Source organism: Microcaecilia unicolor, chromosome 14 (genome assembly GCF_901765095.1).
Source record: "Microcaecilia unicolor chromosome 14, aMicUni1.1, whole genome shotgun sequence".
In the NCBI taxonomy this organism is placed as follows: Eukaryota; Metazoa; Chordata; class Amphibia; order Gymnophiona; family Siphonopidae; genus Microcaecilia; species Microcaecilia unicolor.
The window spans coordinates 41,622,876-41,641,418 of NC_044044.1; the positions used below are offsets into that span (position 1 = coordinate 41,622,876).

At 44.6% G+C, this 18,543-nt stretch overlaps 1 protein-coding gene across 1 annotated transcript in view; it reads right to left on the reverse strand.

Moving 5' to 3' along the window:
• Positions 1 to 17,257, reverse strand: part of LOC115457465 (gamma-secretase subunit APH-1A-like) — a 40,646-nt gene extending 23,389 nt beyond the window's left edge. Inside the window, exon 1 of the mRNA XM_030186880.1 lies at positions 17,112 to 17,257. Within this exon, the coding sequence (XP_030042740.1) occupies positions 17,112 to 17,257 (146 nt within the window). The remainder of the gene's footprint in view (positions 1 to 17,111) is intronic.
• Between the last annotated feature and the right edge of the window lie 1,286 nt (positions 17,258 to 18,543).

The following is an 18,543-nucleotide window of genomic DNA, read 5'->3' on the forward strand; positions in this document are numbered from 1 at the left end:
GGCTACTCCCAACAGAGGAAAATAACCCAACCCATAGTTCATCCTTAATCTCCAGAGATCCTACAACCCAAGGACTCAAAAATGGGACTTTTTGTCAACAACTATCAGCTGAGGATGTAAGATCAATACTGTTGAAATGCTCCCGAGCCAACTGCTCCCTGGAGCAATGCCCAAAACACCTCAAATCATCCCCATCGAAGCAGGTAAACTGATTACTCGATGATCTCAATGTGCTGTTAAAACTAGCTCTCTTCTCCTGATATGGGTAAAATTGTTCTCACTGAAAGAATCTGGGCTAGACATAACATCGCCTGCAAACTACCATCCAGTGGCAAGCATACCCTTTTTACTAAGAGCAGTACAAACCTACATTAGTAAATAACTCTCTTTTTATCTGGAAAATTTTTCTATTTTTTTTTCTTAAATTTGTACCCGTGCTTTCCCACTCATAGCAGGTTCAATGCGGCTTACATATTATATACAGGTACTTATTTGTAACCCGGGGCAAATGAAGGGTTAAGTGACTTGCCCAGAGTCCCAAGGAGCTGCCTGTGCCTGCAGGTGGAATTTAAACCCAGTTCCCCAAGATCAAAGTCCACCACTCTAACCATAGGCCCACTCCTCCACACTGGTCACAATTTGGCTTCAGATTGTCTCACATAGTACGGAAACATTACTGCTAGTTCTAACTACATATGTTAACACCTATGCAAAGGTGACCAAGTAATTCTTCTCCAAATTTGCTATATCCAATATTAGTCCTGCCTTACTTGGATGACTGTAACGTTCTATTTCTTGGTATTAAGTATCAATATCAGAAAAAAAACACCATTGCAAATCATACAGAATACAGCTGTAAGACTAATATACAGGATTGAATAGATATACTAGTGTTTCAACTCATCTAAGCAAACTGCACTGGCTTCCCATAGCAGAAAGACTCAGGTTCAAAGCTGCTGGTTTAGTTTTTAAAATCTTACAGGGCTTCGCCTCTGAACTGCTAAGAGCACTTCGTTATGTCTGGTCCAGTCTAACAGACTGAAACAACAACTAAAGCTAGCATCACCATTAAAAAAGAAATCAACATCAGATTTTCAGCTCTCTATTCCCCGTACTTGGAGTCAAAATATGGATCGTCTATGGAACGAGGGGGCATACGATGAAGGTTAAGAGGGAATAGGCTTAGGGGTAATCTAAGAAAGTATTATTGTACGGAAAGGGTGGTGGAGGCAGGAATGGACTCCTGGTGGAGGTTGTGGAGTCGAGGACCTGTGTCAGAATGTAAAAAGTAATGGGATAAGCACGTGGGATCACTTAGGAAAAGGAAGAGTTAGGGGTACACAGAGGATGGGCAGACTGGATTGTATGGCCTTTATCTGCCGTCATGTTTCTATGTTTCTAGAACAGAAAACAGCTACCTCAACTTCAGGAAGAGGCTAAAAACCTTTGTAAGTGCATAAATGTTGAGTATGTGTGAGTATCCTGGCATTAGTGGTGCAGGAACACCTGCTGCCGAACTGCCAGACTTGGCAGCAAGGAGGTTTGAATGCCTAGGGTTACCATATGGCTCCAGAAAAGGAGATCCAAACAAGTGGGAAGTGGGACCAATTACTTCAGGACGTAGAGACTATGGTGATATATAAAAGAGCAAACTTTATTGTAGACTCAACATAGTACTGTGTTTCGATCACAGGCCTGCCTCAGGAGTCTTGGATGGTGTTATAAATGCTTTAATGCTATTTCTTCTTATGCGATACACAAAGAAAGTATCCAAAAACTTGAAGGTCTCAACAGGGGCCTCCACAATTGTTAAGCTGGAATGTAGCCGAACGACAATTGCCTCTTTCTTCAAAATCAAAATGAAAGCAAACCCGGACTGGATCAATGTGTCCTCCTTTTCTGGGCCATATGGTAACCCTACTTTGGAGTGGGTCTTCAGCTGGCAGAGCTTGGGAGGGGTGGGGGGGTTCCCTGCCAGCTCAGGTATTTGTATTTTAAGTTGAGTTTAGGGGTACCAGGGGAGTGGAGAGAGGGCAGAAAATTGGTAGGGACAGGAGGCAGAAAGGACATTTAGAGCCCCACCCATTTTTCCTGTAGGCCCATCCAAAATTTGCTGTCGCTACTAGTTTAAACTTTTGTAACAGAGGGTGCTGGATGAGACATAGCAGAAACAGAGACACACATGTGACAGGGTCTGTGCTGGCAGGTTCTACAGAGGGACCTAGGAGGTTGTGTGTTAGTACAGCCTATGTGGATGTTGTCATAGGCGCCAACTCCGTGGGTGCTGTGGGTGCTCCAGTACCCCCAATATTTCACCCACCGGAAGTTTGTTCCCTCCCTTCCTCCTCCTATCGAGTTCCAGGCCCCTCCCTCCAAATTTTAAAAGTCATCTATTTTACCTCATCGGGGTTAGGGCGGCAGCAGCGGTAAAAAGCATGCAGGCTCGGCTCCGTGCTTGTTTTCCCTTCTCTCTCTCTCAGCTCTGGTCCCGCCCTCATTTCCGTTTCCGCAAGGGCGGGTCCAGAGCTGGAGAGAAGGGAAAACAACTAAGCACCGGAGCCGAGCCTGCTTGCTTTTACTGCTACTGCCGCCCTAACCCCGACGAGGAAAGATAGATTACTTTTAAAATTGGAGAGAGGGGCCTGGAACTCGAAGGGAGGGAGGAGGACCCTGAACTGGGAGGGAGGGACCCTGAAACCTGGACCGAGGGAGGGAGGGGACACCCCTGGAACTGGGAGGGAGGGGGGACCCGGGGAGGGAGGGAGGGGGAGGGACCCTGGAACTGGGAGGGAGGGGCCCTGGAACTCAGAAGTGGGGGGGAAGGACCGTGGAACACGGAGGGAGGGAGGACTCCTGGAAACTCGGAGGGGGGGGCCCTGGAACAGGGAGGGGGAGTGGGAGGGACCCCTGGAACTCGGAGGGAGGGAGTGGGGAGAGGGAGGGGGAATGCACCACCTGTGAAGAAAAAAAATTTCAGCACGCCCAATCATTTTGAAAAGTTGGCTCCTATGGATGTTGTCCTCTGCATACATTTACAGATGCAATTTAGTACCCACAAAATTTCAAAGTCTAGACTCCCTCCCAGGTAAATGGAAAGTATTCCACGCATTACTTTTACCTGCGGTAAAGTCCAGGCCATTTTAGAACAAGCAGTTTCCACACATAAGCACTATTTTATGCACAGGAATGGCTTTGAGAATTAGACCTTCCTTAACGCACAAGGAACCACAGCAGTATCAGACATCAATGGCCACTAGATGTCAGCATACTCACAGTATAGAGAAATCACAAAAAAATGCTAGTAGAAAAAGCATGCACAGCCAGCTTCTTTTGACACTTCTAAAATGCTCCATTGTTTGCCCGACACTTATTTTCTGCATTTCTAGAAGGAGGCAATGTAGTTTTTTTAATAGAAAAATAAGACACCCACAATGTGACTTTTGTCCTACAGGGCTTCTGAAACCTGCTCTGGATACCTCAGGACCAGTGGGATATTCAGGATTTCACATGGAATGTGGTGCAAAAAAAAAAAAAAAAAGAAAAGATCAAAATACTGGTTGCTGCTGACAGCTTGTGCATCTTATTCATACACCTACTGGTTTTAATAGCCCCTGATGCAGCCACAGAAGGGGGAAACATAGCTATGTCAGGGCTACTGTTTATTTATTATCACAAATAAAATATTATGTCCTGGACAAGTTCGTTGATCTTTTCTTTTTTTTGCAGCATGTTGGATCTTGCAGATCAGCTGCCCTTGCATATACTTGTTCTCCAGTGTATGTCAATTTAACTCATGCATATTCAATGTTTACGTGGCAGTCCCGATGCCCTGGATCAAATTGTTTGCTGAGTTGCGCAGTATTAGTAATCTTGTTTTCTTTCAGAAATGGGGTCATTGTATAAGTGGTGCATAGAAGTACACACCATTTACATATGTCAAAGGTGCCATTAATTGACAGGTGCCTATTATATAAGGCAGCAGCTAACTGCGAGGTGGGTGTACATGAGGGGCGGATCATGGGCAGGCCATAGGCTTGTCTCTCAGCTACGCACATACTCATATTAAATTATGCATCAGAGGCTCATTTTCAAACACATAGACTTACAAAGTTACGTCCTTTTACAAAGACACGCTGAAAAATGGCTTGCGGTAGTGTAGGTGAGGGTTTTGGGCACGCGCCAATCCATTTTTTAGTGTGGCCTGTAAAAAAGGTCTCTTTTTTTCTTTTTTTGCCAAAAAACGGACACACGGCAAAATCAAAATTGCCGCACGTCCATTTGGGATCTGAGACCTTCCCCGCCAGCCATTGCCTAGCAGTAAAGAATCCAGGCGGTAATGACCTACATACGTCAAATGCCACTTGGCGCGCGTCCGTTACATGCCCCCAAAAATAACAAATATTTTTCAGATGCGAGCCAAAAATTAAATTACCACAAGACCCATGCGGTAGTCCGGGTGGTAACCTCCATTTTTGGGTCACGTTGGGCTTGTGTTAGACGCTTACGATGACTTAGTAAAAGGGTCCCTTAGTGCTTTGAAAATATGCCTCTTGTTGTATCATCTGACACCTGTCATTGATAGTTGCATATGAGGGCGTACCTAAACATGGGGCATCAATGCCGACATACACTAGTATTCTTTTGACTTATTTTTATTAATAAACAAACGTAGCATAAAATATGCAATGACAACAAAAACGAACTGCAGCAACTCCATTGGTTCTTCAGAGTAGCATAGTAACATAGTAAATGATGGCAGATAAAGTCCTTACGGTCCATCCAGTCTGCCCAACAAGATAAACTCATTTTACATGGTATGTGATACTTTATACCCGAGTTTGATTAGTCCTTCCCTTTCTCAGGGCACAGACTGTAGAAGTCTACCCAGCACTGTTCTTGTACTAAGTTCTGAAGCTAACGTTGAAGCCCCTTAAAATTTACACTCCAGCCCATCAATAGCTATTCAGTCACAATCAGGGTGTAGATCGTACAAGTCTGGCCAGCTCCCGTTTTGTTTTCCAGTTTCTGGCATCGCCACCTAATCTCCGCTAAGATTCCGCTGAACCATTCCTTCTAAAAAGGATTCCTTTGTGTTTATCCCATGCATGTTTGAATTCCATTACCGTTTTCATCTCCACCACCTCCCGCGTCTTGTTTCTCACCATGCTGTTTCTTGAATTTTATACTGTTCCTCTCCTTTCATCTTTCCAACCATCCAACAGTGGCTTTGAATTCATTCAGTCCAAGACTTTCTGCTACCTGGTTAGCTTTCCTCCATAAGCAGTGGACCACTGACAGGAAAACTGTCTGCTCCTGACTCAAGAAAACCACCGAAGAGGAGCATTTTCTACCTCCTCAGCTTTTCCCGCACGTTTTGTTTCCGTTGTGGATTTGTATTGTTTTGCCAGTCTTCCAGAAGCTGGTCTTTCTGCTTCAAGACACATTAAATTTAACTGGGATTGACACCATATTCTTTAGCAATAGATGCTTGACTTCCTTTGTTTTCTAATTTTTTAAGAACTTCTATTAGTTCAGCCACTGTTTTAAAGTCTTACAGTTCCACCACCACCACAACGACAACAACCCCGGTGCATGTTCCAACAACATTCTTTCCCCTTATTTGCCTGGGGCAGTTAAAGAGGCGGTAAATTTGAAATCTCGGTTGTCACGCGCCAATCGGCTTCCATATTCCATGCACGCGCTTATGCAGAGTCTTTCCTGCAGAGGAGCGGACTTGAACCATGCATATAAGCGAAACTTGCACTTATCAGTGGTGCGCTAAACCGAAGTTTGTCCACATAGATATTGATGGTGCCAAAAACGGGACCGAAGTACGGCATGCAGTTAAACAGAGCATGCTCTTATCCGACGTGCACTTAAATGGAGTGCACTGTATTAGGTTCAATTTACTGTTTTCAAATTTACCTCATTTATTGTATTTATGTTTATTCTTGGTTATTTTACTATTGTTATGCTGTTAACAAAATGGCAAGTTTTATGTTAAACTGTACCTGCTGTACACTGCCTTGGGTGAATCTCTTCATAAAGGCGGTTAATAATTCCCCATAAATAAATAAATATCAGAATATATACGTGAAACACAAAAGCATTCCAATGATAGTCTCACAGGAAGAGGGTGGGGTGGGTTAGGTGAGAAACGGAGAGCTGGGTGGGTGGGAGAGAGTCAGGAAGAGATGGATGACTGATAAAAGGGTGACAAAGCAATATAATGTTAGACCCCCCCCAGATATTTAGCACTATTTAACTGGTCAGCTGACTGGTGAAATAGCGCTTAACAGGCTAACTGTTTATATCAGGAGATATAATCAGCTATCCATCGATTTTAAAACTGGGTTTGTCAGTCATATTTGGTCACATCAAACCCTAGCATATCTTTGGCCTGTTTAAAGATAATTTGCTATGTCTGAATATCTACATAACCTGTTATCTTCAAATGGACATTCAGTGCCAGTCACTGGAAACAGCATTGAATATTTGGGTTCAGCGTGGATCGCGGGAGACAGCCCGGCTATTTCCCACAGTCTGAATATCAGGGCCATGGTTTATAGTGTCTGAAGTATATCAAGATATTTAATTATTTTGACTTCAAAGGTCTTAAGTTCCTGGATTGTCTTAAAGTTTCCTTTTAATGTTCTCACCATAAGAGCATTGATGCAGTTCCTGGTTTTGTAAAGTGATTAGTGAAACATGCTTTAATTCGTATGTTAGGTTTTTGTATTTATGCACGTTATGATGTATGGTTTATTGTAACCCATCTAGAATGGTAGATAACGCAGACTATACATTTTTAAATCAATCAATTTATTAATCAGCCTGAAGACCTCACTGGCTGCTGGGCTCCAGGAATAGGGTTGGAAAAGCCTGATATATATAAATGTATCCGGTGTGGCTGTGGGAATAAATTATATGAAATAAATCAAATCAAATAAATGGCTAGTTTGGAATAATTACAACAGGCTTGTCTAAGTTCAGTCCTTGAGAGCTGCAAACAGACCAGGTTTTCTGGAGATCCCTAATGAATATGCATGAGAGGCATCTGTATACAATGGATGTTGTGATCATACAAATCTTTCTCAGGCATATTCATTAGGGATCTTCTGAAAACTGCAAAAACACCATCTACAAAACTATCTACACAGCAGGATTTAGCTACCAGGATTCCAAATGGTGGAACTCGATACAAAAAAACCATAAGAAGCATCACAAATCTCCTCCAATTCAGAAAATAAATGAAAACCTACCTCTTCAAAAAGTTCTACAGCTAATCACAAAGATATTGTTGCCTTCCTTTCAAATCTACCTCTTCAAAACCTATATGAATAAACATCACCAAAACTCTACAATTGAACACAAAAGCTACCGTACATAAGTATTGCCATACTGGGAAAGGCCAAAGGTCCATCGAGCCCAGCATCCTGTTTCCAACAGTGGCCAATCCAGGTCACACATACCTGGCAAGATCCCAAAAATGTACAAAACATTTTATACTGCTTATCCCAGAAATAGTGGATTTTCCCCAAGTCCATTTAATAACGGTCTATGGACCGTCCAAACCTTTTTTAAACTCCACTAAGCTAACCGCCTTTACCACCTTCTCTGGCAACGAATTCCAGAGTTTAATTACACGTTGAGTGAAGAAACATTTTCTCTTTCGTTCTAAATTTACTACATTGTAGCTTCATCGCATGCCCCCTAGTCGTAGTATTTTTGGAAAGCGTGAACAGACGCTTCACATCTACCCGTTCAACTCCACTCATTATTTTATAGACCTCTATCATATCTCCCCTCAGCCACCTTTTCTCCAAGCTGAAGAGCCCTAGCCGCTTTAGCCTTTCCTCATAGAGAAGTCGTCCCATCCCCTTTATCATTTTCATCTCCCTTCTCTGCACCTTTTCTAATTCCACTATATCTTTTTTTAGATGCGGTGACCAGAATTGAACACAATATTCGTGGTGCGGTCGCACCATGGAGTGATATAAAGGCATTATAACATCCTCATTTTTGTTTTCCATTCCTTTCCTAATATTACCTAACATTCTATTTGCTTTCTTAGCCGCAGCAGCACACTGAGCAGAAGGTTTCAACTTACCATCAATGATGACACCTAGATCCCTTTCTTGGTCGGTGACGTGTGGAACCTTGCATTACATAGCTATAATTCGGATTCCTCTTTCCCACATGCATCACTTTGCACTTGCTCACATTAAACGTCATCTGTTATTTAGACGCCCAGTCTCCCAGTCTCGTACGGTCCTCTTGTAATTTTTCACAATCCTCCCGCGATTTAACGACTTTGAATAACTTTGTGTCATCAGCAAATTTAATTACCTCACTAGTTACTCCCATCTCTAGGTCATTAAATATGTTAAAAAGCAGCGGTCCCAGCACAGAACCCTGGGGAACCCCACTAACTACCCTTCTCCATTGAGAATACGTCCATTTAACCCTACTAGGACTAGGGGGCATGCGATGAAACTACAGTGTAGTAAATTTAAATCAAATAGGAGAAAAATGTTCTTCACCCAACGCGTAATTAAACTCTGGAATTAGTTGACGGAGAACGTGGTGAAGGCGGTTAGCTTGGCAGAGTTTAAAAGGGGGTTAGACGGTTTCCTAAAGGACAAGTCCATAAACCGCTACTAAATGGACTTGGGAAAAATCCACAATTCTGGGAATAACATTTTAGAATATTTGTACATTTAGGAAGCTTGCCAGGTGCCCTTGGCCTGGATTGGCCGCTGTCGTGTACAGGATGCTGGGCTCGATGGACCCTTGGTCTTTTCCCAGTGTGGCATTACTTATGTACTTACTCTCTGTTTTCTATCTTTTAACCAGCTTTTAATCCACAATAGAACACTACCTCCTATCCCATTACTCTCCAATTTCCTCTGGAGTCTTTCATGAGGTACTTTGCCAAACCACTACCTTCTCCACTTTTTTTTTTTTGTTATAAATAATGTTTATTGCAATCCAAACATCAACAGTTTACAATTTTAATTCAAGTAACATATCTTATGGAATACAGTATTCGTCTTACCCAACCCTTCCCTGTCAAGCATGAGTCAACAATTCAGTATTTTGCTTCTTGCTACTGGAGTGAGGGAGTCCCAAAAAACGGGGACCAAATGTTACAAAATTGCACTCTTTTTCTGGAGGCCAAGTCGGGTATACCCTTCTTTTCCAAGGCGCATGCTTGGATCATCGCCGATCTCCAGTGAGGAACTGTGCGACGGTCCTCCGTCAACCATAATTGCAGTATGATTCGCTTCGCCATTAATATAGCTCTGCACAAAAAGCCTCTAAATCCCACCGGTGTTGGTCTTTGCAGCCCGAATATGTCAAATAGTTGCCTTGGGGACAGCTTCCAAGATGAGTTCCAGATCTGTGTCACGTGGCCATGTAACTCTGTCCAAAAGATTTTTACTTGGACACAGCTCCAATACATGTGCCCCAAATGGGCCTTAGCACCTTTACATTTAGGGCAAGAGTCTGTTTCTCGCAGTGTTGCTCTATATGCTCTGTAAGGAGAAATATGCAATCGGAGTAGTAATTTGTACTGCATTTCCCACCAAGCTGCGTTTTGCGGTCGTTTTGTACATTGCTTTTAGGCATTCTCCATTTGCTCTGGTTGAATATTTAAATGCAGCTCAGTATTCCAAGCCACGGCCACCTCCTTGTAATCCAGGGTCTCCAGTGCGTCTCTCAGGTTGCGGTGGAAGTAACTGAGTGGTACTTTCAGCTGTGCGTCCAGTCCAAACATTTCGTTAATCTTGTCCCAAGAGTCCACATTCAAAGAGTCTGCCGGTAACGAGGCTACATAATGTTTCAATTGTGCATACGCAAACCAATCATTCACATTCGCCCCATACTCTTCCCTCAGCTCCTCAAGTGATTTTATTCCCACTTGATCAGTTACCACCTGAAACAGATATTTTATCCCCACCGCGCCCCACCCCCGAAAGACGGGAGAAGAAGTCCCTGCCGGGAATGCTGAATTTCCACTAAGTGGCAACAATCCTGAGACTGAAGGACTCAACGACCGAAGCCGACAGAGTCTCCTCCAGGTGGTGCACAGCGAGGACAGAACATATCGCAGCGGTCCCAACTGGGTCAGGTCCACCGATGGGGCGTGTAACCACCATGCAAAATGGGTGTTTCCCAGGAGAGCAATCTCTGTGTCTGTGCAAGTAAAATAATGGGAGTTGCGAAACCAATCTGATATGTGCCGTATATTACTAGCGAGGGCGAACAATTTAAGGTCCAGTAGTCCCAACCCCCCCCCCCCCAAATTGGGGTAACATTACTTTAGGGAGTGGTATGCGGGCCCTCTTCCCCTGCCACAAGAAATAATTTAATTTTTTCCGCAGCCACTTTCCCTCTCCGGGACGTAGCAGTAGTGGGAGCATTTGCAACACATAAGTCCACTTGGGAAAGAGGACCATGTTGTAAAGCGCAATGCGACCTAATAATGAGATCGGGAGTGCCTGCCACCTTTGCAACATTTTTGTGGTCTGTTGCTTTAGGGGTACCACATTGAGTGCATAGAGCTCTGATAAGTCTATAGGGATTAAAAAAAACCAAATATTTAAGCCTGGTTGTCTCCCATTGAAAAGGGAATTTGCCTGTCCACTTTGTCCTGATCTCCACCTGTGTTGGAAGGGCTACCGACTTTTGAAAGTTTAGGGAAACTCCTGTGAGAAACCCAAATTCGTCCAGGGCCCCCAGCAGGTGCTGCACCGATGTTTCAGGGCGAGTCAAAGTCAGAAATATGTTATCCGCAAATGCTAATATTTTGACCTCCTGCGCGGGCATAGAAAGGCCCACTATATCTGGATCCCTCGTGATGGTCCGTAGGAGAGGTTCTAAATATAATAGGAACAAGAGAGGGGATAGTGGGCAGCCTTGTCTAGTTGTAATGTAAATGCTGCTGATTGGGTCCCATTCGTCATAATGCTGGCCGTGGGATTAGAGTACAGAGCCGCTATAACCTCCATAAACCAGCCCTCCAGTCCCACCCAGCGCAACACCCGGAAAAGGTAACTCCACTGCACCTTATCGAATGCTTTTTCAGCATCGAGACTCACTAATAAAAGTGGGTTGTGTTCTGACTATGCGCTATGGACAGGAGGACTTTTCGCACATTTACCGTAGTTTGGCGGCCTCTGACGAAGCTGACCTGATGGTCGCCAATTAAAGATGGTAAATGTTGCGCTAGCCTGTCCGCCAATATCCTTGCCAAAATCTTAACATCAATATTGAGAAACGATATAGGTCTGTAGGATTCCAATTGGTCTTGCGGCTTTCCAGGCTTCGGAATGAGAGCAATTAGCGCTTCATTTTCTCTCGGGGAAAAGCTACCACGCCCCACCACCTCTTCATAGTATGAGATTAGGGGCCCCACCAAATCCTGACCCAATATTTTATAGTATTCGCTGGAAAACCCGTCCGGTCCAGGGGCCGATCGGAGTGGTAGGGATTTTATTACCTTTTGTAGTTCCTGCGCTCTAATGGGGAGAGACATTTGTTCTATCACTTTCTGCTCCAGGCGCGGCATGGCCGCGTCTTCTAAATAATCTTCTATCAAAGGGCCCTGAGTTTCTCCCTTATTGGAATACACTTCCTGAAAATAATCTTTGAATGCCTTTGCTATTTCCTCAGGTCGGGAAAGCCGTGGCCCAGTACCTAATTTGATGTGGGAGATAAATTTCCTTGCTGTTTTTGCTCTAGCTACCTGTGCCAGGAGTCTCCCTGTTTTGTTTCTAAAACGTTGAAAATTTAGGTGCTTAGCAAATAGTAGCCCCTTCTATTTCTCGTGAATCATCGAGTTTAACGCCACCAACGTTGACGTCACTTTCTCTTGGTTTTCTCTATTGGGGTTAGCTACAGTGGGGGAAATAAGTATTTGATCCCTTGCTGATTTTGTAAGTTTGCCCACTGACAAAGACATGAGCAGCCCATAATTGAAGGGTAGGTTATTGGTAACAGTGAGAGATAGCACATCACAAATTAAATCCGGAAAATCACATTGTGGAAAGTATATGAATTTATTTGCATTCTGCAGAGGGAAATAAGTATTTAATCCCTCTGGCAAACAAGACCTACAGTGGGGGAAATAAGTATTTGATCCCTTGCTGATTTTGTAAGTTTGCCCACTGACAAAGACATGAGCAGCCCATAATTGAAGGGTAGGTTATTGGTAACAGTGAGAGATAGCACATCACAAATTAAATCCGGAAAATCACATTGTGGAAAGTATATGAATTTATTTGCATTCTGCAGAGGGAAATAAGTATTTGATCCCCCACCAACCAGTAAGAGATCTGGCCCCTACAGACCAGGTAGATGCTCCAAATCAACTCGTTACCTGCATGACAGACAGCTGTCGGCAATGGTCACCTGTATGAAAGACACCTGTCCACAGACTCAGTGAATCAGTCAGACTCTAACCTCTACAAAATGGCCAAGAGCAAGGAGCTGTCTAAGGATGTCAGGGACAAGATCATATACCTGCACAAGGCTGGAATGGGCTACAAAACCATCAGTAAGACGCTGGGCGAGAAGGAGACAACTGTTGGTGCCATAGTAAGAAAATGGAAGAAGTACAAAATGACTGTCAATCGACAAAGATCTGGGGCTCCACGCAAAATCTCACCTCGTGGGGTATCCTTGATCATGAGGAAGGTTAGAAATCAGCCTACAACTACAAGGGGGGAACTTGTCAATGATCTCAAGGCAGCTGGGACCACTGTCACCACGAAAACCATTGGTAACACATTACGACATAACGGATTGCAATCCTGCAGTGCCCGCAAGGTCCCCCTGCTCCGGCAGGCACATGTGACGGCCCGTCTGAAGTTTGCCAGTGAACACCTGGATGATGCCGAGAGTGATTGGGAGAAGGTGCTGTGGTCAGATGAGACAAAAATTGAGCTCTTTGGCATGAACTCAACTCGCCGTGTTTGGAGGAAGAGAAATGCTGCCTATGACCCAAAGAACACCGTCCCCACTGTCAAGCATGGAGGTGGAAATGTTATGTTTTGGGGGTGTTTCTCTGCTAAGGGCACAGGACTACTTCACCGCATCAATGGGAGAATGGATGGGGCCATGTACCGTACAATTCTGAGTGACAACCTCCTTCCCTCCGCCAGGGCCTTAAAAATGGGTCGTGGCTGGGTCTTCCAGCACGACAATGACCCAAAACATACAGCCAAGGCAACAAAGGAGTGGCTCAGGAAGAAGCACATTAGGGTCATGGAGTGGCCTAGCCAGTCACCAGACCTTAATCCCATTGAAAACTTATGGAGGGAGCTGAAGCTGCGAGTTGCCAAGCGACAGCCCAGAACTCTTAATGATTTAGAGATGATCTGCAAAGAGGAGTGGACCAAAATTCCTCCTGACATGTGTGCAAACCTCATCATCAACTACAGAAGACGTCTGACCGCTGTGCTTGCCAACAAGGGTTTGCCACCAAGTATTAGGTCTTGTTTGCCAGAGGGATTAAATACTTATTTCCCTCTGCAGAATGCAAATAAATTCATATACTTTCCACAATGTGATTTTCCGGATTTAATTTGTGATGTGCTATCTCTCACTGTTACCAATAACCTACCCTTCAATTATGGGCTGCTCATGTCTTTGTCAGTGGGCAAACTTACAAAATCAGCAAGGGATCAAATACTTATTTCCCCCACTGTAATACTTGGTGGCAAAACCCTTGTTGGCAAGCACAGCGGTCAGACGTCTTCTGTAGTTGATGATGAGGTTTGCACACATGTCAGGAGGAATTTTGGTCCACTCCTCTTTGCAGATCATCTCTAAATCATTAAGAGTTCTGGGCTGTCGCTTGGCAACTCGCAGCTTCAGCTCCCTCCATAAGTTTTCAATGGGATTAAGGTCTGGTGACTGGCTAGGCCACTCCATGACCCTAATGTGCTTCTTCCTGAGCCACTCCTTTGTTGCCTTGGCTGTATGTTTTGGGTCATTGTCGTGCTGGAAGACCCAGCCACGACCCATTTTTAAGGCCCTGGCGGAGGGAAGGAGGTTGTCACTCAGAATTGTACGGTACATGGCCCCATCCATTCTCCCATTGATGCGGTGAAGTAGTCCTGTGCCCTTAGCAGAGAAACACCCCCAAAACATAACATTTCCACCTCCATGCTTGACAGTGGGGACGGTGTTCTTTGGGTCATAGGCAGCATTTCTCTTCCTCCAAACACGGCGAGTTGAGTTCATGCCAAAGAGCTCAATTTTTGTCTCATCTGACCACAGCACCTTCTCCCAATCACTCTCGGCATCATCCAGGTGTTCACTGGCAAACTTCAGACGGGCCGTCACATGTGCCTTCCGGAGCAGGGGGACCTTGCGGGCACTGCAGGATTGCAATCCGTTATGTCGTAATGTGTTACCAATGGTTTTCGTGGTGACAGTGGTCCCAGCTGCCTTGAGATCATTGACAAGTTCCCCCCTTGTAGTTGTAGGCTGATTTCTAACCTTCCTCATGATCAAGGATACCCCACGAGGTGAGATTTTGCGTGGAGCCCCAGATCTTTGTCGATTGACAGTCATTTTGTACTTCTTCCATTTTCTTACTATGGCACCAACAGTTGTCTCCTTCTCGCCCAGCGTCTTACTGATGGTTTTGTAGCCCATTCCAGCCTTGTGCAGGTGTATGATCTTGTCCCTGACATCCTTAGACAGCTCCTTGCTCTTGGCCATTTTGTAGAGGTTAGAGTCTGACTGATTCACTGAGTCTGTGGACAGGTGTCTTTCATACAGGTGACCATTGCCAACAGCTGTCTGTCATGCAAGTAACGAGTTGATTTGGAGCATCTACCTGGTCTGTAGGGGCCAGATCTCTTACTGGTTGGTGGGGGATCAAATACTTATTTCCCTCTGCAGAATGCAAATAAATTCATATACTTTCCACAATGTGATTTTCCGGATTTAATTTGTGATGTGCTATCTCGCACTGTTACCAATAACCTACCCTTCAATTATGGGCTGCTCATGTCTTTGTCAGTGGGCAAACTTACAAAATCAGCAAGGGATCAAATACTTATTTCCCCCACTGTATATGCAATCTTTTTGCCGCCCTGTAAGCTGACTCCAGCTGCAGAATGCCCGCTGCCAGTTTCTTTGCTCGCGCACTTATAAATGTAATTATCTCTCCGCGGAGAACAGCCTTGGAGGCTTCCCAAAATAAAGCTGGTGAGGTGCAAGAGTGCGCCTTCGTGTCAACACAGAACTGCCAGCGGGCCTTCACATGATCTACAAATTTCCTATCCTGATATAGGTGCGAAGGAAATCGTCGTAATCTAGAAGCATCCCTCCTGGTCCCTAGATTTAATTCTATCCCTATCAGGGAGTGATCAGAGATCTCGGTAGGGCCTATAAAGGCTCTATGCACTCTGAAAAACCAAGATTGGGTTAGTAGTATGTAATCGATTTGTGACCACGTTTGGTGGACCCTAGATTGATGGGTGTAATCCTTGCTCTCAGGGTGCAATAGTCGCCACAGATCAACTAAGGTTAAAGATTTGCATAAGGCTGGCAGGCCTCTCCCACCACCCACCGCCACCACTGCACGAGGGGAAGATCTGTCCAGGGCCGGCTCCATAACTTGGTTGAAGTCCCCCGCCCATACCCACGGCGCATCTGTGTATTGTAGGCCCAGCGCCGTCAGGCGCTGGAAGAAAGAGGGGGAAAATGAGTTGGGCCCATACACGGTGCATAAATAGAATTTTGTTCCCTGGTAATTTAATTGAAGCAAAACTATGCGCCCATTGGAGTCTCCATACACTAGCTTGGCTTGACAGGGCAGGCCCTTTTTTAAGAGGACGGCCACTCCACCACTCCGATTCCCTGAGGAGGAGTAATAGCTTTCACCCACCCATTGTTGGCAGAGTTTTGCGTGCTCTTTATCCGAAAGTTTAGTTTCTTGGAGACACGCGATGTCCGCACCATGCGCCCTCAATTGGGATAATATCTTATACCATTTAATGGGGGACGTAATTCCCGCTACATTCCAAGACAGAATTTTTAATTCAGTTTTACCTTTCATGCATTGTGACTAAGGTTCCTATTGGACTGGCCCAGCCCTCCCCAGGTGTGTCTTCGTTTTTTTGTTTTTTTTTAAGCATTTATTTATAATTTTAACATTTTGAAACACAGTACATATCTATATATTGATTCTGTAGATACATGTCTTCACATAGTAGCATAAGAATTTCAAACATTATCTAACAACTTCAGCTAAACAGTTATACACCTCTATTTAGGTTAACTATATTCCCCTCCTCTTAAGCTTTCCCCCCCCCCCCTATATAATTGTGTGTGCAACAGGTTATAATGCAGAGGTTGCTTTCCATTTAATATACGGGTCCCAGATTTTGTGGTAATGTGTAATCCGACCGTTCCTCATAGCAGTAAGTTTTGACATCAGTTGTATTCTATCCAATTTTTCCCGGACTATGTGTATCCCCGGAATCATAGGTTTCTTCCAGGCTGAGGCAATGATGAGTTTGCCTGCCACAAATAGCTGAGTGGCGAAGCTGTGTGTGATTTTTTCAATCCCTGTGGGTTTAAAGTGAAGCAGACAGCTCTCCACCTTCATGGGATATGTCTGGCTCGTCACTTCACATAGGAAGCCTATCACCTCCATCCAAAACTTTTGAGCGTGGCTACAGGCCCACCACACGTGAAACATATCCCCTTTTATCTCACATTGCCTCCAACAGTTGCCAGTGCCCTTTTTATACATTGTGGCTAATCGATGGGGAGTGTAGTACCACCAATATAGCATCTTGTGCCCGTTTTCTATCAGGGTACTAGAGACTGATACCCTTAGTAGTGACCGAAAGGCTTGTGCCCATTGAGATGGGTCATAGGTGGAACCCATTACTATTTCCCACTTTGTAGTGTAGTGTTCTATTGGGTTCTCCCTAGATAAGAGGGCCCCATAAATTCTAGTTATCCCCCCTTTACTACCCCCTTTTGTCAGACTTTTCTCCAGTATTGTCTCTGTCAGACTAAGCTCTTCTACCACCCTCCTCTTTATAAAGTCACGAACTTGGTAAAATTGGAAAGCTTACAGGGGGGAAAGTCCATGTTCTCGGCATAATTCTGTGTATGAGGTCACTACCCCTTGTTCCCACATTTGTCCCAGTTCGCACAAGCCTCGCTCTTCCCATTCTAGGTATGCCCCGTCTAATTGACCCGGTCCAATTGGCATCCCCATGTTTACGAGTCGTAGCAGCACTGGGGAGTGATCTGACCATGTACGTGGTAGTATTTGGGATGTAGCCCCCATACTCGATATCATTACATCTCCCAGCCACATGTCTATCCGGGAAAAGCTATGATGCATTGAAGAGTAAAATGTATAGCTACGTGTTGAGGGATTATCCCTACGCCACAAGTCTATTAACTGCCACCTTGTGAGTAATTCTTTAAGTTGGCGTCTACCCTGTTGGCCATATGTGACTCCTATTGTGGAGTTGTCTAAATGGGGATGCAATGTAATGTTAAAGTCTCCTCCTACTAGTAGGGATCCCTCAATGTGTTGTGTGATCTGTCGGTCTAGTTCTAGGAAAAATTGCTCCTGATTGGCATTGGGACCATAGATGTTTAATATCGTATAAGCTTTTCCAGCTAACTGCAGGTTCATAATCAAATATCGCCCATCTTTGTCCCGTATTATCTTCCGTACCACCCAGGGCTTGGAATTGCTTAGTGCTATCAAAACCCCCTTACTTTTTGTGTTCGCATGGGAAGAGGTGAAATATATATGAGGGTATTGTCTATGCGTACAGAGTCTCTCGTATCTGGGTTTAAGGTGGGTTTCCTGGATCAAAGCCACATCCACTTGTAGGCGGCAAAGTTCCCTAAATAATAATTGTCGCTTTCTGGGTATGTTTAGCCCCTTTACATTTAATGATATCCATATTATATCAGCCATAATTATCTCGAGATGTCATTCTTCGCCTCTGTAGTGTATCTCTACCCTGATAAGCATGATATGTCTCATGTATTGTGTCATCTTTGTTCCCCTCCCTTCTCCCCTCCCCCTCCCCCTTCCCCTTCCCACCCTTCCCCCCACCTTTGTAAGTTGGGTGTCTCTCAATATCGACAGGCACCCAAGCAAAGAGAAAGTGATCCACCAAACATTTACCGCATACCCTTTGAATATCAGTTAACGTAACATAAGCAAACTAACATTACTTAAACATGTCTTTCGTGTTGGTCCCGAACCGCTCCTTTGGTGTCTAGCAGCTTTTCACCTTCTATTGGTTCTGGGTCTTCTCGTCCCACGGCTTCATGTAATTTTAGCAGCAGATTGTTGTCGCTGAAGTCTCCATGGACCTTTTCCCGCTCTTTTCCATTTTGTTGGTGCAGACTGCGTGGTATTTCTCTTATCCCCGTTGGGAGCAACCAAGTCCGCTTCCACTTCTAGTTCTGGGCAAATTGTTCTGGCCTCCTCTAGTGATCTTATTTGGTGCAGCTTGCCGTCTTTATAAAATGCCA